Here is a 24,044-nt window from a genome sequence, read left to right as displayed (position 1 = left end):
GAAAATGATACTTGTATAGAAGCATTTTTTTTCCCTTTTTCATCCTCTCAATTTCATTTCTAGGCTCTGGAAAGTGAATTTGTATCTTGTCAGCTTCACCAGTGGATTGATCTCATATTTGGCTATAAGCAGCGAGGGCCAGAAGCAGTGCGGGCACTTAATGTTTTCCATTACTTGACATATGAAGGTTCCATAAACCTTGACAGTATCACTGATCCTGTTCTCAGAGAAGTAAGTACCTCTGGCTAACACTTTTTCCCTTCAATTATGATAAAGGTATCTTAAAATTATTAATTATTGCTTTTCATTTTTTTTTTAAAAGGTTATTTTGTTTTATTTTGTAATCCCATAATACATATAGTCCTTGATTTACAACAGTTCCTTTAGTGACCGATTAAAGTTACAACAGCTCTGAAAAAAGTGACTTGTGATTGTTTTTCACATTTATGACTATTGCAGCATCCCCATGGTCATGTGATCAAAATTCAGCATTTGGCAACTGAGTCATATTTATGATGGTTACAGTGTTCCGGGGTCATGTATTTATTGTATTTTATTTATTTATTGGTTCAATTTATATGCCGCCCTTCTCCAGAGACTCAGGGCGGCTTACAATGCGTTAAGCAATAGCCTTCATACTTTTTGTATATACCTGCTTAATAGGGCTTTCGACCTCCCCTAAGCAGTGTTCTTTTATATACAAAGTCAGTTTATTGCCCCCACAACCCGGGTCCTCATTTTACCCACCTCGGAAGGATGGAAGGCTGAGTCAACCTTGAGCCTGGTGAGATTTGAACTCGCAGTAATTGCAGGCAGCTGGCAGCTAAGTGCTACTTAACAGCACTTTAGTCTGCTGCGCCACCAAGGCTCTTTTTTTTTTAATGTGATCACCTTTTGCAACCTTCTGACAAACAAAGTCAACTGGAAAACAGAAATTCACCTAACCGTGTTACTAACTTAACAACCGTAGTGATTCACTTAACCACTGTGGCAAGAAAGGTCATAAAATGGGGGCAAAACTCACTTAACAAATGCCTCACTTAGCAACAAAAATTTTGGGCTCAATTGTCGAGAACTACCTGTACTTCAAAACAAAAAGGTATCTGTATAACTGCACCTGGTCAAGCTTATTTGTTGTATCATAAATTGTCATCTGTATCTTGAATAATTGATTCAAGGCAGTTAAAGATGGAAATCTGGTTTAAAAAATTATTTCTCTTCTGAGGTAATATGAAACAACATATATGTTATTAAAATGTAGATTTGATGTCAGAGAATTTTGCTGACATTACAAATATCCCTTTGGATTTTCTACAGTTATATTGAATTAATCAACAAGTGAAGTTAAAATGGGTTACCTGTTTTTTCTAACATGTTACATTTAGTAAATTACTAACTTACTAGAAGAGTTACTAAATTACTAAATTACTAGAAGAGTTGGACATTTTGAAATCCATACATACTGTATGTACATTTATTATACATACTATTTTTGTTTTTATTTGTTTATTCATTAATAAATACACAGAGAATAGTAAGCATGCAGGTTTCTTTTAGCATGTGTGTATAGTATTTTGTAGCACTTTTTTTTTTAAAAAAAAATGGTTTCTGCAAAATGTCCTTCCATGTATTGCCTCCTAGCTTGTCAATTCATCTTAGGAAAATTATTATTAGATTAACGCAGAAATATAAAACATTCTATAAAAAGATTCACTTTGGTTGAAAAGTGTGAAGATGCAACAGCTGCAAGATGAGTGTTGTTGTGTTGAGGCTGCATACATAAGCTTCCATGCCCTATGATATCTGCCATCTGTTGTATGCAAAACAAGCAATAATTTATACAAAGGCAGTAGAATACTTGTGGCTTTTTTCCCCTGAAAACCAAGAATCTGGAAGTTTACAGTTAATTAGTTAATGATCTCACAAACTAAATATTACATTATATTTCTATAACTTTTCTACAGTTTAGGCTATGTTGTACATTATGAGATATTAGAACCCTATTTCATGGTAATTGAAGGGGTGCATGGATTGTATCTAATTTCATGCAGTCATTGAAAAAGTTGAAATATTTTTTAACTTTCATTTTAATATTGGAAAGGTAGGCTAGAAATTTAACAAATAAGTACTTCAAATGATTTGGATCTAAATTTAATTCATCATCCAAACAGACTCAATGAAACCAGAGCAACTCACTCTCATTTATTTCAGGAAGTTAACTATGAACATATCAAGAGAGAAACTTCTTGAAGAGAATTTTTGAGGATGAGGATTAGGATAGCATTTCTCCATTTCCAATGATCCTCCCTGAAGTAGTAGTAGTTTTAGGATTTCTATTCTTTTGCGTGTGTTTGTGTGTTGTTATTGGGCTTCCTTCTGATACAGGTAATCCTAAACTTAACAACCATTCATTTAGTGACCATTTGAAGTTGCAATAGCACTAAAAAAAGTGACTTGCAGGAGATCCTCCCACTTATGGCCATTGTGTAATCCCCACAGTGATGTAATCAAAATTGACAACTGGCATTTATTTATGATGGTTCAAGCATCCTGAAATCATGTAATCACCATTTGCAACCTTCCCAGTCAGCTTCTGACAAGCAGAGTCAATGAGGAAGCTGAATTTGCTTAAGGACCATATTATTCACTTAATAACTGCTGTGATTCATTTAACAACTATAGCAAAAAGGTTGTAAAAATGAGTACAACTGATTTAGTAACAGAAATTCTAGTCCCAATTCTGGTTGTATGGCGAGGATTACCTATAATTAGGCTTGCATCTTTAGACTAAATACAGGATAATATATCCTGCCTTTCTTCCTACATTCACATATTTAAGAAGGTTTCAAAAAATGTTTTTATCATTTAGATAAATAAGCAAAAAATGTTAGCATATTTGTGGACCATCTATTTGTATAGAATACCTTTATTTCTTGCTTGGATTTTCATATATTCCAAATGCTTGATGTAAGAACTCCTGATTAAGTCAACCTGATATCTTCCAGGTATATTGGAAAATGCAGCTTCAAAATTCCTAGATAGTAGGATCATTGGCTAGAAATTCTTGGAGTTTTAATCCCAGTGTATTTGCAGGGTACCAATTGGATAGTGTTGATGTAGCTTTGCATCTTATGAATTATGCTAAGTTATTGTACTTATATATTGCATTTTTCAAATTAATAAATGCTTCCAGGCACTTTCATCATTTTATTTTTTCACTTATTAGAAATGTCCCTCAGATTTTTATTTTATCATTGAGATATGTTTAATCTGAAATGCTCTGAAAAAAAGCAGGGAATAACAGGGAATATTTTTGCTGACAATAAACATGTACCAAGTTATGCTTTCTTTATATTTTTCTATAAACTATTAGCAGATCTGATTAAACTGTAAGAGTGACTTACTGTATAATGAGATTAGGGGCAGGATAAAAATAATCCTCCTTTTGGAAGAGGAGTCATATTTCATTTTGCCCCCCCCCCCCCGCCATACACACATACACTTTCATAAAAGGCTAGTTTAATACTTAGGGTTGCTTTTTTTTTCATTAGATGTATTGCATTCCAAGGCAGACTCAGAGCAAGCCAAACCACTTTTCTTTAATTATTGTATCTATGTCCAAATATTATTTATAGTCTAATGAAATGGTGCTTTGTTGGGGGATGAGAAGGAACTATTGTTAGAGATACACACAAATTGGAAACATAGCAAACTCTAGTTTCATCAGATAACATTTACAAGAATGCTGATGTAATGCTAGTTTCCCTTTTTTCAAAACCAAGAAATTTAGTAAAGTGAAAGATAAAATGTAATAAACAGCTCAAGGATATTGATTTGTTTTTTTTTCCCCTTGACAGGTGAAATCATAGTTACAGCACTAACCACAGCAATTATTGCATTAAAATGTCACAAAATTAGAGGTCAGAATAAGAGATAATTTTCTTCCATATGTCAGATTAAAAGTTGACATTCTTTGACAGCATAGGATCTCTAGCTGAGAAAATTATGACAGCTTAACTCATCTTGCACTTGTACAACAGTAATTGATAATGAACTTTTCCATGACAGTCCTCTCCTGTGGAGAAACATGACAGAACATCTCTGCTACAAAGTCTGTATCCCTGTTTAATATGTAAACAGCAGTTGCATTGGACCCTGGATGTTGTTTGGGATTGTCTTTACTATTGGCATACATTATAAATCCAACCAATGCTTTTAGCCTTTTCAGCTATCATCAGAATACTGGTTGTAAGAATGTTAATGTATAGAATTAGCAGACACATTGAATGTAGATTACAGTGTAGTATTTCAAAGTTTTTGCATACAATTTCTTGATTATTTTATTTTATTTTAGGCACATTGTCATTTGTACAAAGAAATATCCTTTGTAGCACCAGTTGCTACCGGTTTGCCCCGGATTGGGCGAACCGGTAGCAGCAGTGGAGGCTCTGCCCACCTGCCTGGACATCTCTGCGCATGCGCGCACCCCCACAAGCGAACCAGTAGCGGCCAAAATTGAAACCCACTATTGTTTTGTAGTACTTTCATTACCACTCATGAGCTGTGTGCAAGTTTCCATTTTGAAATGTGGCAACAGCTCTATGGAGTCCTTCATGCTCTTTAAACTTGATTGCTTGCTTATAGATATTTGATTACCCAACTAGATAATATCATCAGTGTTAGTGAGCGTGGGGTTTGCTTCCTGTTTATTTACAATAGCTTGCACTGCCAGTGTTGTTAAGGCTGTAGTTTTCTCCTTCCTTCCTTCCTTCCTTCCTTCCTTCCTTCCTTCCTTCCTTCCTTCCTTCCTCCCTCTCTCCCTCCCGCCCCTCCTCCCTCTTTCTTTCTTTCTTTCTTTCTTTCTTTCTTTCTTTCTTTCTTTCTTTCTTTCTTTCTTTCTTTCTTTCTTTCTTGTTTTCTGTTTGATTGTTTTTCTAGTGTTAGTCACTGCTTATTAGGGTATTTTATGCTGGAAGGAATGTGTTTTCTTCTTTGCTTTTTTTTACTCTTTTGAGTAGTGTGTAAATTGGTTTATTTCTATGTATCTATTAATGGCTGATTTGTCTGAATGGCAAGCTTCTAGAAATTTTCTTTAAATTTTAGGATTTATCTTGGTCTAAGATACTCAGTTTTTCAGATGAACTTGTAGTTGGGTATAAAGTCTTGTGTTGTAATATTAAAGAATTTATATCATATCTACTGATTGCTAGTTGGTGTTCATGGATGTGCTCTGCTGGTCTTCAGCATATCTGTTCTAAATCCTGGCTGTTACAATCCATTGTATGTTACAATTAACTTTTATCTTTTTCTTCTTGGGCTACTGTCTTTTGATTTACATAAGATGTTTTGGAGGGCTTTAGTTTTTGTGTGCTACAGTAATGCTATGTGTTATAATAGTCTGTTTTTTTGTTTCTGAGATGTTTTTGATATATGGTCATGTTATTCTTTTCAATATCTTGTGTTAACTATACTGTAATGGCTTCAGTAATCAGGTACTTTTTGATAAAGTTGTATGAATATTCATTTGCTGGAAGATATAGGCTTCCTTTTTTCTGATGTTCCAGGTTGCTGCAATGTGTTTGTGCTTGTCTGAATAATGTTCTTATACAACTCCTCTTGTGGGAGATAGGATTGTTACTTTGGTAACGGAATACTTGATTAGCATGGGTTGGTTTTTTGATAGACTTGTCTTTCTAGTTTGCTGTCATTTCCTCTGCTCATGACGATATCCAGGAAGGGTAGTGTGTTGTTGTTTTCTTCTTCTCTTGGGAATGTTGTTTCTTTAAAGATGTTATTGGCTGTTTCATGTGTCTTCTCTAATTCTTTTTTTATGATTGCAAAATTGTCATCTACAAAGCAGATCCATACTTTCGGTTCTATGTATAGAAGTGCAGTAGTTTCTAAATACTGCATTATGATTTCTGCTATGAGTCCTGGATCCATAGTTTTCCTCTGATTTGTTGATACATCTATCCATCAAAATGAAAGTATACAGGAATCGTATATACATAGGGAACAAACTCTACATCCACTACATTGGTGGGTTGCCCCCGGTTTGGACCGGTTCTATAGAACAGGTAGTAAAACCATTGGGAGGCTCCGCCCACTGACCCTGATGTCATCAGAAGCAATCTGCGCATGCGCAAAAGCAAGGTGCAAGTGAAGCGAGCACACACGCGTGATCCCGTTGCAAACCGGTAGTAAAGATAAGTAGAACCCACCCCTGAGCCACTAGTACTGATTATCATATCCAGTTGGGTAATGAAATATTTGCAAAAAAACAACCAAGTTCAGAGTACACCAAGGCTCTATAGTTCAACCCTCAGCTAGGTATGTTCTGTTGTATTAGAAATAACTATTTAGAGCAGGTATCCCAATCCCTTTAAAGAAATTGGCTGCATTTGGTATTTTCAAAACATGTCTTTGATGCCCAAAAGAGATGGTTACATAGGGAATTTGCCAACTCCAGTGACAACGAAAAGCAAATTAATAAGGCTTTTTGCCACTCAGACCCTCAGCTGTTTTTGTTTGTTTGTTTTTCTGGACACATGAATGTATTTACAAGCAAGGCATTTAGCTGCAGATTCTACATAGAATCTAAGGACATTCTTGAAAATAAATTCTGGAAGCTAATGCTTTGCTTTGCTACATGACACCCACTTTTCCTATTTTGTTTTAAAATTTTCCATAATGTAAAATACAAACTCACTGAAGGGAACTTTGAATTGCTGCTCTAGAAGAGATCTTTGATTTGAAATTCCATTCTTATAAACTACAAGAAAAGTGAGTGGTAGTTTTTCAAGCTGCATTTGCAAAAATTACACCTATTCTTATGATACTTAAATTGTATTGCTATTAGTTTTTCTTCTGAACAAACAGACATAACATGTGTTTTTACAAAACTAATTTAATGTAGTGATGTCAATACATCACTAATGTTTTGCTCCTCCATCACAACATGAAATTAAAATAGCTAAATAGCAATCATTGGCTTGATGCCCCAAATGTAATTATCTTTGTCAGATGCAACATTGAAAGCAGGCTTTTTCTGTATATCTTTGCAGGAGCTAATATTTCAAATGCAATATTTATTTTATTCACTTCTTGTTTCAAATATTTGCTTAATCCACATTTACAATTTATAAATGCAGTTGGTTTATGCTTAGTATTGTTTTTAAAAGTTAGTGAAGAATTATATTCGACAATTGATCTTTGTATATTCTTTCGAGATTGTTTTCCTTGTATTCAGTTCTATATAATATATGAGGTACAATTTCAAATTGTGGTATCCTGCTGATTCAATAGATTTAATGTTTTCCACCTAAATAAGGATCTCTGTTACCTAGTGCAGCCTAAGAGTTTTCTGGCACTCGGCAGTAGGAAATGAATGAAAGGAGAACTTTTGTTGCTGCAGACTACAAATCTAGCTAGTCCAATGTACCAACCAATCTGAGATATCACAAGTTTAATGATCATGTCCTGTTTTTTGTTCCTCAGGAGATAGAAGTAAACAATAATTAAGGCAATGCACAATTATCATTAATAAAACCACTCAAAATTTTATAATCTATGTAACCATGTAAAACTCCTTTCAAACCACCCAGATTATTGGCCATCACTACATCTTGCAAAAGTAGCGTAGGCTCTTGCATACCTCCTATGGGGTAATCAAATGTTTCATTATGATTATGAGATTGATTTGAATTCATACTCAGTTATACACACTGTCTTTGGTCTATATATTATCTCCTGACTCATCTAATTCACAGGGGTATTATTGTGAGTTTAAAAAGAGGAAAAAGTATTATTTATCCACTTAGAACTCTTGGGGGGTATCTATGAAGGTTTCGAAATGTCATATTTTATTTGTTCCCTAATAAAAAAAAAATCCAGCCACGCTAGCAATGGAAGGGGTGGGAGAGAGTTACTCAACAAATGATTTGACAGTTGATTTTCATAAACATCTTGAAAGCACATTTTCTGTACAGTATTTGTTTATTTTGAAGATGCTTGATATTCACTATATTTTGATTATTTTTCCTAGCATAAAGTTTTGGCCTGAGTGGATTTTGGGGTTTTTTTTTCAGCTGCTTTATTTTTTGTTATTGTATTTTATTTCCTTCTCCTATCTCTTTGTTTGATCTGACAGAAATAACAAATCATCCCCCAGGATCTACCATAGTAAAATATACCCACAGGAAGCATAGTTTTATACTTATTCTTCTCCTTGTTGAAAACTATGCTACTGCAGAAAGTTGACATGATAAGGCTGTCAAGGACCAACAAGATATCTCTAACAAAATAGATGGAATGGTACCATTTTGTAGCTTTGGGCATTTTCTGAAAAATAAAGGTAGAAGAGGCAAATATGCTGTATTGTTAGAATATTATAAAATATTTGTTTGCATTTATGTTTTTAAAAGTGATTCTTCTTATCAACATATATCTTCTGCATCCAAATTTCCTAAGTTAAAGAACTTTAGAATTGATAATTTAAATATTAATTGTTGTGTGCATGCCTTTATAAAGAGATAAGTACCTTTCCTCCAAGAATGGTTGCTCTAGATAGAGCATTTATAATATTTGTGGATTTTTATTGTTCTACACTACCCAGAATCACGTGTGTGAGTTAGGTGGCCATATATATTTGTTAAATAAATAAATAAATAAATAAATAAATAAATAAATAAATAAATAAATACTGATGACTCAAGTGAAGGAACATGCATAACATGGCAAAAAGATCTTCTTTGGATCTGTAGTCTTTGTTGCCCATCAATTTTTAAAAAAATTATAAATCATATTTGTATATTGAAACTAGTGGTATCTGTAGGAGATCAAAATAGAAAATATAACAGTCGAAGGAATGCAATTGAAGCCCTGACCTTATTTACATGTTTGCACTGTCTTAATACTGTACCTAAATGACACAACAGAGAAAGAACTATGTTCTTTGACCTCTGCTGAGGGTAGAGCAGAGACAGAGACAAGCTATTCTAGAACAAGAAAGCTACAGCTGAGAGAACCTGCTTCAGGGCCTCTACAACTTCCACAATCTGGACAGAGTATCTGAATCATGTTCTCCCAGACACCACATAGCCATCTAGAATTAACAAGAAGACAATAGAATACTTTTTCATTTATGTATTCAATTTACATTGTGCCTTTCGTTCAGGAGTTCATGGCAGTATAATAATACTCATGTCTCCCTAACAACTCTGTAAGATACGTTGGCTGCATCCAGACTGGAACCTCAGTACCCTTACTCCTATTCTAACACCAGAACAATTATACCACACTAGCTTTCATGAAAGAAAAATTGAGTTAGTCTGAGTGGTTTAGATGTACTGAGTATATGAAAGGAAAGAGAGTCCACAGTTCCAGGAAGTATGTTTTTCAGCTATATATTAAGAATTCAAAAGCTGGTTACACCAGTTTACAATGAATTTGGGGGGGGGGGTTCCTCTGAGTTTATGTGACTTGGTATATTTTCCAAGATCAAAGCACTGTCTCCTTACTCAGATTTGTAGGATGCTTCCTTATCTTCATCAGCTTCACCAGTTTTTGAATTAATAATCTAATTGTTAGCCATTTTGTGACAGTACATGACAAGAGCAACAGCATCAGTGACCCATCCACTTTATTCTAATGTAAGCCTCCATTGGATCTGTCTTTCTTTAAAGAAGGAAGAGGGTCTTTAATTTGTGAATGGACATGTTCAGATCAAATATATTTATTAGATTCATTCTCCTTTGTATGTCGAGTCTCAAATTAATAAACATTGACTAAAGCTGTAAGATAATAAAGGCTAGAGTTTATATTGTCCCAAAGGATATTTCATTTCTGTGTAATATAAATTGGTAAGATAGAAAATTTAGCACTGAATTTAGTAGAACAATGACAGAAATTTCATTTTGATTTAGTAGCTTTCTACTACATAGGAAAATGTTTTTCTAATGTGTTTTACAGACTGATGGAACATAAAATCATATTTAAATATTTAATATAGTCTTGTGCATATAAAGTAAGGAAATGTAGATATTATATTATTTGATTTACTAAACTTGTCTGTTTTTTATTTGACTCATAAAAAACAATGCTTTATATGGTTATATTTTATTTCTATAATAAGCCAGAACAACAACAAAAACCTCCATTAAAATACATTTCTCCGTGATCAAGTATCATTGCAGGATTTGTCTGATTAATTCCAGCCTCCACCCATCATTTTTGCTGTGACCTGTCCCGCAGAAAGAATCCATAGCTGCATTAAATAAAAGAATACAATACCAAATTTTGTTTATCTGCTGTATTATTGTTTCTACATGTAATTTCTAGAGGAAAAGAAAATTAGAGCACATGTTACCAATTTGTGAGTGATTTCATCTGTTCATGGAAATGTATGTTTCTACTCTTTTTTATTCATGCAAGAGAAGATGGCATGAGTTTTCATGCTTCGCTGGAGCAAGATTATAAGAGGCAAACTCTTTGCATCAAATGGCTAGCCTTTTTTTAAAGTAACTTTAAAATGTTAATTGATATTTTAATTTCATAATTAATGTTATATAAATATAACTGTAACATATTGCTTTGTAGTGGAAAAACTATGGCCAGCAGATAATTTTTTGCCTGCTCTGTCATCCAGGTGCCAGATATTAAAAAGTTACTTTATGTTCATCTAGGGACTTTCAAGTAAGCTTGGACAAGACTACCTTCAACAATAGGACTATTATTTCTAAAACTGGACACATGACTGACCCCCAAAAAGTGATAAATATTCTGTAGTTGCCTTTCAAAGATGCTGTTGTTTTAAGAAGGCAACAGCTTGTTCATGCCTTTGACAGTTCTTGTCTTGTTTAGCCTTCAGGTATGATAATTTTAAAGGAATGGATATGGATTTTCTGTCCTTAGCTTTCCTTAGAACTAGGCAGACGTTAGAGGAAAAAATCCTGGAACTATAATTCCACTGACTAAAAATTTCATTTATACATAGTCCATTTATAGAAGGCTTATTTAAAAATCTGATAATTTTCCACTTTCTGATGTGACCTTTTTTTCTGAGGCAATTGTGATATGAGAAGCACCTTGCTAAGCTTATAAAAAGCAGGAAGTGATGACACCAATATTCTAGAACTGATTTTCTTAAAGACTAGATGAGACATGGAACTTTCTTGGGAAATCAAATCAGAAATAAAGGATTTAAAACAGTTGGAATTAGTAGCCACAACAAGCTAGGTAGAATTCTGTGAGTCTTCTCTGAGTATAATTAGATATAAATTCAACTTTGAAAGATGTTTACATACTGTATGTTACTTAATGTTGCATTATAATCTTAAATATGAGTAAGTACTGAAGATAAGCGCTGTTGGCTCCTGTGTTATAGACTGTAAAATATTTTAAACTATATTTTAGTTTGCTGTCTTTATTTTAAAAAGACAGCAAACTATAAACTCTATTATAGTCCCTTGCCTTGATCTAAACCCATGCGTAAGCTTCCAATAGCTTTGAATATAATGAATGTAAGTAAAACTAAAACTAACAAGCAAAAATTACCCAAACTTTGACTGAATATATGGTAATAAAGTTATATCATCAGAAATAAACATGGTATTCTTTAATGTACGATACAATTCTAATTTTAAAAGCTCACAATTGAGTTCTTTAAATAAAAGTTAAACTAGGCAGCTGTAAGCAATTGCTGTCAAGTTTCACGAGCACCAAAAAGCATTTTTTATCAGGAGAGAAGGAATAGTTTCAAATTCACAGTAAAGCTTTCTACTTTCAACATACTCAAAACTGCATTTTGTAATTTTAGCATTTAATTTTGAAGAGAATAAGATTCCTTTCAGCCAATGGTCTCTAGGCGCCTTAAATATATAATGAAATCCAATGTTGTTTCTTATACAAATAAAAACTGAAATTAACTGAGGACATGGTGGGTGGGCAAAGGGGAATACGTGAGACCCTTTCACGAGAAACAGTTCCATTAGTAACTCCAGACAAACATGTTGGGAAAACTCTGTGACTTGCCCTAAGGCATACATTCTGATAAGTACACTTTATTTTAAGTTTTCTAGCATGTCTGACGACAAATAAAACTAAGTGGAAAGAAACAGTCATTGTACCTCATTTATTTTTAGCCAGTGTACCAAATGTAATCAAAGACATATTCATTTAACACACAGCCAATATGCATAATGCTGTAGCAATAGTTTGTATATTTATATTAACTATAACAATATTCATCCTCCATTTATCCTCACTGTCTCATTCTAGCTGTTCAGAGAGACAGGGGGGGGGGAGAGGGAGAGAGAGAGACCCAAAAGGACTTTTGATCCTTTTTTAATTCTGCTAGGTTAATCTATTTAATTTGATGCCTTTCAACCAAATTTGGTGACATTACAGTACAATTGCTTATGAGTTAGTTTTTCGTGGCTTGGTAAAGGATATAACGTATATAATCTTCTAATCAAGATATCCAGGAAAGAATCGTACAATTGACAGCAAGAAAGAAAAGATTTTTTGCAGTAAATAGCTTGCAACATTTTTAATAGGTGAACTCTTTGACAGAAATAGACAATTTCTGATAATTGCAGGTCACAGCTAAAAAGAATAAGCTGGAGCTTTTGGAGCAAGTGTCTAATGGCTAACTGCTGGATAGGCTAAGTATCTGTATAAATAATTGAAAATGAATAGCCCTATTTAAACAGTGACTTCCTGGTATAAATGTATGTAACCAGTGATATTGCACAAAGCCAGCTAGGTGACTTGGGCCAGTTACTCTCAGCCCTTGGAAGCAGGCAATGGCAAACCACTTCTGAAAAATGTTGCCAAGAAATTTTAAAACTGACTCATCCAGTGAATGCTTCCTTGAAGGCACAAATAAATATATTGTAGAATAGTAGAAAGAAAATCAAGTGTTACCTTGGCCTGACCTAAGAAACTGACCGGTCACACCACTGGCAAGAACAATTTGACCTTTTGTTCCAGCAACCTACAAATATAAGGAAGAAGAGAGAGAAAAATAAAGAAAAGAGAAAGAGAAAGTGTTTCCAGAAAGAGAGAAAGAATGAGTGACTCTACACTCACTCACAGCATCAATTGACATAATGGATTCCATCACTGTTCTGCAGTATTCTCAGCAGAAAAAGAGTTACTAAGAAAGAAAATATATATATTTTTCTTTGTTTAGTAGTCTTATAAAATAGACAAGAATTCTTGTCTGCTTATTCTAACAACCAAGAACTTATAGTGGTTATTGCTTCTTTAAAAAAATCTCTTCTAAGCTTTATGCATTAATGTCAAATTGAAATCAATAATCTTCAACTTTATTCTCATCGTTTCTGAAGATTTTAATACTATTTAACAGCTATAAACACAAATAAAAAAGCAATATATCATATCATTAGTATGAAACAATAACATTTTCAGGCTGCATATGCTATTTACCCAATGTGCTGTCAGTCATGTCTTCTCTAAACAGAATACAATCGTTGAGTTTCTATATGAAAAAGTAAGAATTATTCTGCCTTCTTTGTTGAGTGGAAGAAAAATAAAACAGAAATACAATAAAGAGGACTTAGATTGTCTTCACTGGCATTATTTTTCATATGGCATTACCTTAGATTTAAAGGCATTATCCTGCATATGATATTTACATTTGTTGGATTAATGCCTGATCTTTAGGCATTCCTTCAAACCAGGAGTTCCTAATCTTTTTGCCATCACAGCTCCCTTTTATGTAATCTTTTTTTAAAAAAAATATTTTATTTATACATTTTTCTTTAGTAAACATAAAAATTCAATATCTACATAACAGTGTGTTGTCTGGGTACAGTTAATTTTGAGAAATAATATTCATAGCATTGATAATCACATAATATTTGCTTATCCATACTAATCTTCATTATATAATTAATCATTCTCTTAAACTTTTGAATTTCTAACTTCTGTTTCTGTTAGCTAATCCCATGTTAAAAAATGTTCTGTTTCTTCCTTCTCCTTAATTTTAAGTGTTAATCTATCCATCTCTGCACATTCTAATATTTTTTATATTACACTTTCATCTGTAGGGATCTCTTCGTTTTTCCCTTTTATGTAATCTTAATGTACACACTTTCCCTAACAATCCAAAATGAACAATGAAAGCCACATCTTGAATCTTTGGGAAAGGTGGATTTATTATAACAAGACATCTAAAATGTTCTTCATACCTGCCCTGGACTCTGTCTGTATCTTCTCAAAAGAAAGACATGTCCCAGTTTGGGAAACCCTGCTTTAAACGTTTTATATGGCAGAAAAGTATTAGGGGCATTTCATCCTTGCTGCTATACATGTAAATGTCATATAACATATTGTCAAGCTCCATATTCTGTGTTTACATAGATGGAACTATTGTCGATTTTCCATCAATTGGACATGTATGCAATAGAAGGAAGAGGGAAATCTGGTCATGCTCAGCAGTATGAATTGCAAAGGAAATGGCAACAGCGAGACTTCAAAATAGTTTTATCTGGCTCCAAAAATAGGAAATGGCCTTATGCCAAGTTAGACTCTTGGATTGTTTAGTTTGGAATTATTTCCTGGCAGTGATTGGCAGTAGCAATCCTGATTTTCAGTATTACAAAGAAAACTCAAGGACTTCACCTAGGCCCTTTAAATTATGTGCTTGGACAATATTCTTCCTCTAGCATATTAGATGAAACACTCAGCATGCCACAGTAGTATCTTCAAACACCTAATTAACATAAAAAAGCTGTATTCATGCTTATAAAATTGGAAACAGCAGCAAGTAGTTGTTTTTTTCTGTGCTATGAAGGAAATCTTAACTGCCTCAAAAAAGAAAAAGCTGATCTGCCATTTGGGGTAATAGTTCATGCACCCAAGAAAGTGAGCTCTACACTATGAAAGCTTGGGACAATATACATTTATTATAATTTAAAACTGCCAGAAGAGACTTATTCCTGTTGTGACAGAAAGTTCCTGTGTGTGTGGTAAAATTTTGCTGAAGCATAGTGCTGTTTAATTGTGATGATTACAAAATTATGATAGCTTTGTCCATTTGTTTCATGATTACTGGAGTGTGTTGTTATTAGTATTGTTTTAGACACCAAATGGCATTAAAAAAACATTCACAATAAATACCATTTGCACCCTTCTGGAAACCATCAGCTTTTGGCATTCCTTTGTGTAATTTTTCGGAGTGGAATGGAGTGGTCATCTATCAAATATGTTGATAGTATAATGGATCCTTTACTAAGCGGGGTGGGGGGGGTGGGGGTGGACTAAATTATTTTTATAATCTTTTCCAACTTTCTTGATATATTAGGTATAGTTTTAACTTGTGAGTACAAGGTTATTGATTGCTGATTTAAGATAATAATTTTAATGCTTTATTGTCTGAATACCATACATTTAGCAAAAAGTGGCCTTCCCAAGAGACTTTTATCAATTTCTGATGCAGTTCCCTTTATTTTTAAACATATATGAGTGAAAAATTAATGACTGTATTTTATTGGCATGTATTTGAATTTCAAGATAGACACAAAATTTGCATAGCAATATCAGATTTCATATACTAATTTTGAGAGCTTTTCCATAACTTGGCTATACTTTTTAAGGCTAAAAAACCTTGAATACCTATTTTCTTTCCCACTCTATCCCCAGATTTTGGAGGGGGGAAAATATTATTATTATAGCTAATTGCACATAGTCAGACAGAGATTTAGACTGGATTTGGCATTTCTGCCCTTTCCAAGTACCTGGGATAGGCGTTAGTTTTATTATTAAAATCATGAGTTTACTGCTGCAGTGCTTGGATATATTTGAAATTTAGTCTGAGCAATAGTTTTTGTGTATTGCTTCTCTCTTTTTCCCTTATATTCACTTACCTTTTCCATTCACCACTTTTCTTTACCTATCCCCTATTTTCTTCTCTTCCCAATGCAATCATTTCCTTCCTAGGGTTTTACTTTTGTTATTGTTTGCTTGTTTTTGCTGTTCTTATTAGAAGAAGGGAAAGGAACATATGCTTGTATTTATGTATTTTAGTGTGACAGTAGTTTGTATGTTCAAATGGGTATATGCAGCTGGAGTCACTTAATTTTGTAATGAAATGCCTTGGGTTTTTGTCCCGGAATTGTCCTTTTCTTGAAATGTAGCTTCTGATAGTATATACTACAAACACACACACACACCTATACAAATATATTTATGTGCTTCCCCACACAAATGTTGCACATATTTCTTAGAAGAATATGCAGAATTGTTTGCTGCTGGAGCAGTCAACCATTGCTTGGGGGTGGACGGGGGTTGTTATGCATTGCACAAGATTTTTTATGTATGTTGCATGTATTATTCTGTATTAGAACAAAATGAGTACTGCTCTGTTCTCCTGAACACTCCAGAGACTCAGACATACTCTCCTACCTATTTCAGAAATAATGTACAGTACATTGAACCCCAAATAGTATAGGGAGAAAAAACTAAAAGCATAGGATGAAGGGGACATCAGCAAGCCTTAGACTTAGGAAGTTGACAAATATAAGGGATGAAAGAGACTGTTTTTTTTTTTCTTCAGGTAAGGCAAATTGTTTTCGGAAATAGTTGGAGTGCAGTTCTTGCTCGAGCATAGTTTATTTTTGGACTATCAGTAATATTTATTTATTAGAGCATTTCCTGCTATCTGTTTTTAAATAACATTGCCTGTACAATTTGATGGATGTCTGTTTAGAAATCATTGGATTTAATGAGCTTACAGAATGGTAAGTGGATGTGGGATTGCAGTATTAGATTCAATTATCATCTAGTGAATGTGATTTGTGGAGATTTTCTTGAAAGCTTTGCATGGAGTTCACTGATATTTTGTACCAAGTATTCACTAGGTTTTTCAAATGACAGGGAAAAAAAAGAGATAAATTACTTAAATCATGTGGAAAATAACCTAGTACATAACCTATTGTGTATGTGCTATATATTAAAGCATACCTATTTAATGTTTTTACATAAATAACTAAGATGTGAGTAGGCAGAGGATGAAGTCAAATGGTAAAAAAATAATAAATAACAGAATATGTGTTACAACAATGTACAAACACTCTGTCCTTTCTGCAGCTATTGCTTTTGCTTTTGTATTTATTTATTTTTCCTCAGACCTTCTAATTGCATGTAATACACTTAGTTTGGAACCTGTTGAGTAAACAGATGGATTTCAAACTACTGGAGATAGAAGTGTATTTTTCCTGGTGAGACTGATTCCTTTGGGATCTTGTTCTTTGGGAACAACTAACCATTAGTCATTTATGCCATAGTAATATCCTGTTCATTTCAGTGTGCTCTATGTTTTATTGTATTTTAAGAAAAGGTTGAGTGTAACCAGGTTTTGTGTAGATTTTGTAAGCAGAGCAGGATAGAGGATAGTAAACACAATTCAACAGTGCTGTTGCTAGCATAGCTGTTCAGAAATCTGCTGCCTTAGAAATCATGGGGGAATTTCCTCTACAGATTGTTATAAAACCATGTTATTTTCTTTATAAGCAGTCAAAACTGATACTATTTTCCATATCATGACTCTTTAAGGCAGTGTCTCTCAACCAATGTTGGCTGGGGAATTCTGGGGTTGAAGTCCAGACTTTTAAAAGTTGCTAAGGTTGAGAAACACTGCTTTAAGGGGTGATGGTATCCATTCTATACTGCTGGATGGGACACTGTATCGTGGGCAGAAGGTGAGCAATAATTCCTGTCCTCTTTTTAAAACTGGAAACTTGCATTGCTAGCACTTCATTAATTGCTTCACACATTAGGTCTTTTTCCGACAACATGTCTTCAGCACCAGCACCAAGTCAACTTGTAACTTTCAAATGTGCCAGGTTTGGCTGCTGGTTATGTTTTTTGTTGTTTTTTTTATTGTTACTGTTAGTACGATTTTTGATCTGCAGAAAGGGAAATTGTTGGAAGAGATAATACTGGAAAAATTCAAATTACTGATAATACAGTATGTATAATCTTATTATTAATGATTAAGTGAGCAATGAAATAGCACGTTAATCTGAGGAAGACTGAGTAAGGAAATGCTTACGTACCAAAGAAAATGGCATTCAAACATGATAAAAATTGTATATTTGGGCTAATTGGTTAATCTACAAGTAGATAAAGGATTAGCAGCATAATTATCTCTTGAGTGTCTAGTTAATCTGATGGAAATTATATTTTTTTTTTAGATTTGTATTCTCCACAAATTATATTTCTCTTTTTCTAATTCAAGATCCCAGATGCTTATTTTATTAGAGACCCTCATACTTTCCTCCTTACAAAGGACTTCGTTAAGGTATATGTTGTGTTTAGTGCAGAGAATTCTCACAAGGTCTTAAGCTGCATGTCCTCACAGGTTAACATTTTCACATGCATTTGCAGCTACTTGAAATAGCAGTGATTAGTGGAGTAACTGAAGCATGCTTGAAAGAACCAACACTTGTCTACAAAATACTAACACTTGGATGAGTCTGCAGCCTGGGAGAAGAGCACCCAGTGAATTTTCTGGACTTTTTTTCATGGCTGACTTGGGTTATGCTTGTATTGTCAAGGAGTGTGTTGACCTATATTTTTGATGCACATTGATTATGACAAGCACTCTGCTTTCCCTGCAGGCCATGGAGGCACAGATACAGAACTTTGGACAGACGCCATCTCAGTTGCTTATCGAGCCACATCCTCCTCGGAGCTCTGCTATGCACCTGGTGAGCTAAAATTGCTTGTTTGGGAATTTATTTCCTCTGAATCCAAGAATCCTTTATTGGTCATAAATGCCCATTTAAGTAACACTTTCTCTTTATGTGTTCTGACTTCCCTAGAAACGCAGATTTTCTGTGTGTGTGTTTCTGTGTGCAGGAAATAGTATGCTGACAGAGAGGGAGAACTAGGGTAATTACTAAGTGATTTATTAAATATTTGATTCTTTAAATCAGTTTCATCTTATAGGAAATACGCTTATGATTAACAATATGTTCTGAAATTTTAAAAGCCTACATTGTTATGGTAGAAACATACCATGGTAGATTATTGCAGACCATTGCTGAAGAAATTATTTATGTCATTGCTGGCTAGGTATCCAAAATGAGGAATTATACTTAATCTCCTGCTGTCTCGTCATAGAGGAGATACTGAATACTTGTTTAAACTCTAATTAGAAATTAAAACATAATTTCTAATTCATTTTTCTGTATTTATTTCCTAGGAATATAAATATATGTATGGTTCAATTAAATTGGAAAGAATTATACTGTTTTTCTTTCCCTTTTTTTTGTTCCTATTTTAAACCTCTAAATTTTGAGAATTGTTTATAAAGATCTTAGTGAAAGTCCAGATCATTTTTAAATGGTTCTACTTCAGCTGCCATTAAATATTAAGGGCACAATTGTTTAGGCAACACTTTTTCTTGCAATTGATTATGTTTTCATTTGTTACATTTATATCCCTCTTTTTCCCCAGAAGCAAAAGGCAATGTATGTAGCATTCATTCCTCCCATTTTAATCTCAAATCAACAGTCTGCTAAAACAGGTTGTATTGAATAACAGTTCAAATTCGCCCTGAGAGTTTCTATAGCTGCAGATAAGTGTGAACCTGAGTCCCCATTCTTAGTCCAATAGTAGCAAACCAGTCATTTTACTTCTGTTCAAAGTTATGATAGATTCCCCCAAAAGTATTTAAGACTGTATTCGAAATTCCAACAGTTGGCATGCATACACTCTTGTGGTCATGTGGCCACATTTTGACTGGTCAGTAACTGGCCTGCACTTATGGCTGTTTGCAGCATCCCATAATCATGGAACTGCAATTTACAACATTTTTGCCAAAAATCAGTGTTTACTTTGTTTCCCAGCAAAAAATACCATCGTGAACAATGGTTTCGTTTAACAATCATGGAGTTTGTTTAATGGCCGCTACATTTGCCTTATGACTCTGTTTGTTTAATGACTGCCACAAAATGATCGTAAAATCACGCTAGTTCACATGGGGACCCGCTTAACGATCAAAATGACTTATGACAGTAATTGTGGACTCAATTATGGTCATAAGTTGAGGACTAGCTGTATTCTTTAAAATATGGGAAAGAAAATGCTTAAAGCCTTAAGGGACAGCAAAATCATAGCAAGTAAAATATATTTTACTAACACTTCTAGAATATTCTGGGAATTATTTTAACCTGTAATCTATATACCTTTACCTAAGAAGTGGGCAGGATCTTTGCTTTTTAAATTTATTGTTTTTCCAAAAGAGCAATAATGCAGATCACATCTTACATTATTTTTCAAGATATTGGAAGCAGTTTAGTTTTCCCCTTTTGGCAAGATGATAAAGAGAAATTTAAAGCCATCCAGTTGCAAGTGTGCGTGGAAGAAAACAATTAAGATATGGATAAATAATTGAAATAGGCTTGGTTGCTATAATAGATTGCCATTATCAAAAGAGAGCTAGAGAAGTTATTCTGAAATTATCAGCATCTTGCCACTTCACTGATTATTTGCTATGCTAGTAGCTTGGGATTTGGGGACAGAATATTGTGATAGTACTATGCCTCCTTACAGAAACACCAACACAGAATGTCAATGGAATCTTTTTGTTCCTCCTATGTGAATATGCTTTGATGTAACACAGAGTGCCTTGCTATTCAGTGTCCATGTGAAATTGCAGGTGATGGTCATCTGGAAGTGTGGGACCATGATCTCATCATCTTTCTGATTACATTGAGCACTTAGTTTCCAATTGAGTCAGGCAGTGTGATTGAAGTATTTGAGGTCTCAATGTAGTGATAGTATTTTTACATGCAGAAGTGGCAACTCAGTCCATATTTTTCAAAGCCAAGGAATAAAATATTCAAAATCTTCAAAGAGTCCACTTTAATGAATCCATTAATAATAGGGTGTGTAGATTCCTAGGTTCTATTCCTTACCTCTGATTCTTTCATTAAAATTTCTGATTGAGTTCTTTGTGATTCCTATTTCTTTTCTTGTGTGACATAGGGATTGACATTTAGCTTATGAAGTCCTATTACTTCTCCCCATGTCTTCCAACATGTGTTTTAAAATCAGTTGGGCTCTCCCAGCTTGTAATTCATAGTGAAATCCCAACCGGTTTGCTACCGGTTTGCTGGCTGTGCATGCGCACCAAATGTGCACTGTATGCACATCAAACACGTACTACACACATCAAACACGTACTATGCGCACGTGAGTATGCACAGTAAGCGCCAAAAGGAGGCTTGGGAAGGTAAGTAGAAGCAAGGGGGGAATTAGCTGTGGCACGCGATTTAGCTTCGCTAGAAAGCAGGATTTCCTGCTTTCTAGCAAAGCTAAACCCCGCTACACAGCTGATCATCAGAAATACCAGTCCAGAGAAACTGGTAGCTTTTTTTAACTACCGGTTCAACTGAACCAGGTGTTTATTTGGGGGGGTTGTTTTTTTTTTACTATTGGTTCGCCTGAACCAGTAGTAAAAGCATTTTACCCCTGTTGTAATTCTACTAATAGATTTGGTTCTCAGTATTGTGGCCAATAGTAAGATCTTTTCAGTTATGGTGTTTCCTTCTTTAGGGAAGTCACCTGCCCTGTGCTGCCTTCTACTAGACAACTACTGAAGACATGCCTGTTCACTCAAGCATTATAGCATGACCAGTGCTGCATGACTAGACTGCTTTTTAGGTTACAGTACACTTCCTCATTCTGTTCCACATCACTAAAAATCACCAGGATAATATTAGATAACAGGAATATATTTTATTAAGGAGAGTGTATTCCATGGTTTTACCATTTTCAGCTTAGCTCAGTGTTTATTCTTACTGTTAATGCCATTACATTTAGTTTTGCTATTGGCTTTTATACAGCTCCTAACTCAATTCCTCCAGTTTATGTTTCTTCAGCTTGTGTATTGTATAAGCCTAATGAATGACTAAACTACTGCTTCTGTTTGACATCTTTACTATATAAACAACCATAAGCCTTTTAGTGAGATTTTCTATTTGTTAATGTTGACTGTATCATCACATGTCCTGTAATGATAAACTAATGGACATTTGCCATGACTTTTCCATATTTGCCTTACTATAATTCACCAGTAACCACTTCTCTAATTTTGCTGTCTTGTGTTTGTAGTGGTAGCTGTATAAATAACATTTTTCCCTTGGATGTGTAAGTACTTCCTGACTCTCTTAACCTTATTTTCCCTTCAGACCTTCTCACTAATTGTGTTATTCTTTCTCTTTTCTTCTGTTCTCTTTTCCTTTCTACTCAACAGTGTTTCCTTCCACAGAGCCCACTTATGTTTAAAGATCAGATGCAGCAAGATGTTATAATGGTGCTCAAATTTCCATCAAATTCTCCTGTCACACACGTGGCAGCCAATACACTCCCACACCTTACAATTCCTGCAGTGGTAACTGTGACTTGCAGCCGGCTTTTTGCAGTGAATAGATGGCACAATACAGTAGGTATGTGTTTCGAGATGGATTTTCTGATGAGTTTGTATAGTTTGGGTTGGGCTTGTATTGAACTTCATTACCCAAATAAATGAAAATATTTATTTCCAAAGGAAGGTATGTAAATAAATCAAGATGTTTAAAAATGTTCCCTATAACTCAATCCACCTCTGAAAGTATCATTGGAGAAATTAAATGCCGCCTCAAAACACTCACACACACAACCACATATACACAAACATACACACACCCCTAAATAATCTGTCTAGTATTCTTTTGAATGCTTGTTTATATCCTCCAAATTTAAGTATAAATTATTCTACTAGATTGCATATGAATAACAGTGCATTGCTGGGCCCAAGCTAGTTATATGTTCACTACTTTTGCTTTTTTCTTTTTATTGAAAAGTTTTATAAAAAATACAAACAATTTTCTCCCCCCCACCCTTTCCCCCTCCCCACATAATAGAAAATGTACATTTTCTTATACATAATAAATCCTACATATACATGTTTCCCTTAAAGAAAGCATTAAAATAAGACATTTTAATTACATTCGGAGTTGCTCTTCTTCTCTTTCTTCCCTCATTCCACAACAAACCTTCTTCTTCTCCTCCTTTCTTTTGCTTTTTAAAAAGTCATTAAAGTATACAGCAGAGGGGAGAGACTGATTTTTTTTAAAAGATCAAGAGAGAAGTATGGATGAAAACAGCTAAACTCTAACTTTGTCAGTATTACTTTAGCCATTTTGCTTTCCTACCTGGTGCATTGCTTATGTATGAACCATGGCAGGAGGAAAGCACTGGAATTTATTGGAGTGGTGGGAAGATTCAGCTGCAGTCACTTCCTTTATATACACTCCTTCCTGATATCTATGATACCTATGATATGAATGGTTGCAGGAACTGGGTATGTCTAGTTTGATGAAAAGAAGGACTAGGGGTAACATGATAGCAGTGTTCCAATATCTCAGAGGCTGCCACAAACAAGCTATTCTCCAAAGCACCTGAGGGTAGGACAAGAAACAATGGGTAGAAATTAATCAAGGAAAGAAGCAACCTAGAACTAAGGAAAGATTTCCTGACAGTTAGAACAATTAATCAGTGGAACAACTTGCCCCCAGAAGTTGTGAATGCTCCAACACTAGAAATTTTTAAGATGTTGGATAACCATTTGTCGGAAGTGGTGTAGGGTTTCCTGTCTAAGCAGGGGGTTGGACTAGAAGACCTCCAAGGTCCCTTCCAACTCTGTTATTCTACACATTAGATATGCACATATTCTATTTAATACATTAAAAATGCAGTAATAAACATGCCAGTCTCCATCTAATTTCATTCAGACACAATTGAAAACTTATAGGAAACAAACCATAATAAGCAAATTTAGAAAAGGATAGATTGAGAATACAGATTTAGGAATAGAGAAATAGAATGTAGAGAAATTATTAAAGAGACGTGCAGCAAAATAGAAAAGGAATCCAAACTTCTACATCTGAAACAAATGCCCTCATATAGGTCTTATTTTGGGACCACAACATATCCCTTTGCTATCCTGTCGTAAATTTATATTAAACTGT

The 24,044-nt window shown here is 34.3% G+C and overlaps 1 protein-coding gene across 4 annotated transcripts in view; it reads left to right on the top strand.

Annotated features, from left to right (window-relative positions):
• The window catches only part of NBEA (neurobeachin), a 355,376-nt gene that overhangs the window by 316,674 nt on the left and 14,658 nt on the right, over positions 1-24,044 (top strand). For 2 of the 4 annotated variants that reach the window (XM_070942793.1, XM_070942794.1), the window contains 4 exons: positions 64-231; positions 18,263-18,325; positions 18,645-18,734; positions 22,289-22,481. In XM_070942793.1, the coding sequence (XP_070798894.1) occupies positions 64-231; positions 18,263-18,325; positions 18,645-18,734; positions 22,289-22,481 (514 nt within the window). The remainder of the gene's footprint in view (positions 1-63; positions 232-18,262; positions 18,326-18,644; positions 18,735-22,288; positions 22,482-24,044) is intronic. The other 2 variants (XM_070942796.1, XM_070942795.1) reach the window with 1 other exon arrangement.

This window comes from Pituophis catenifer, unplaced genomic scaffold (assembly GCF_029215685.1).
Source record: "Pituophis catenifer annectens isolate HBS135680 unplaced genomic scaffold, rPitCat1.0.hap2 SCAF_4, whole genome shotgun sequence".
Classification (NCBI taxonomy): domain Eukaryota; kingdom Metazoa; phylum Chordata; class Lepidosauria; order Squamata; family Colubridae; genus Pituophis; species Pituophis catenifer.
The sequence above is the reverse complement of the archived record's forward strand: the minus strand, read 5'-3'. Positions and strand labels throughout refer to the sequence as shown.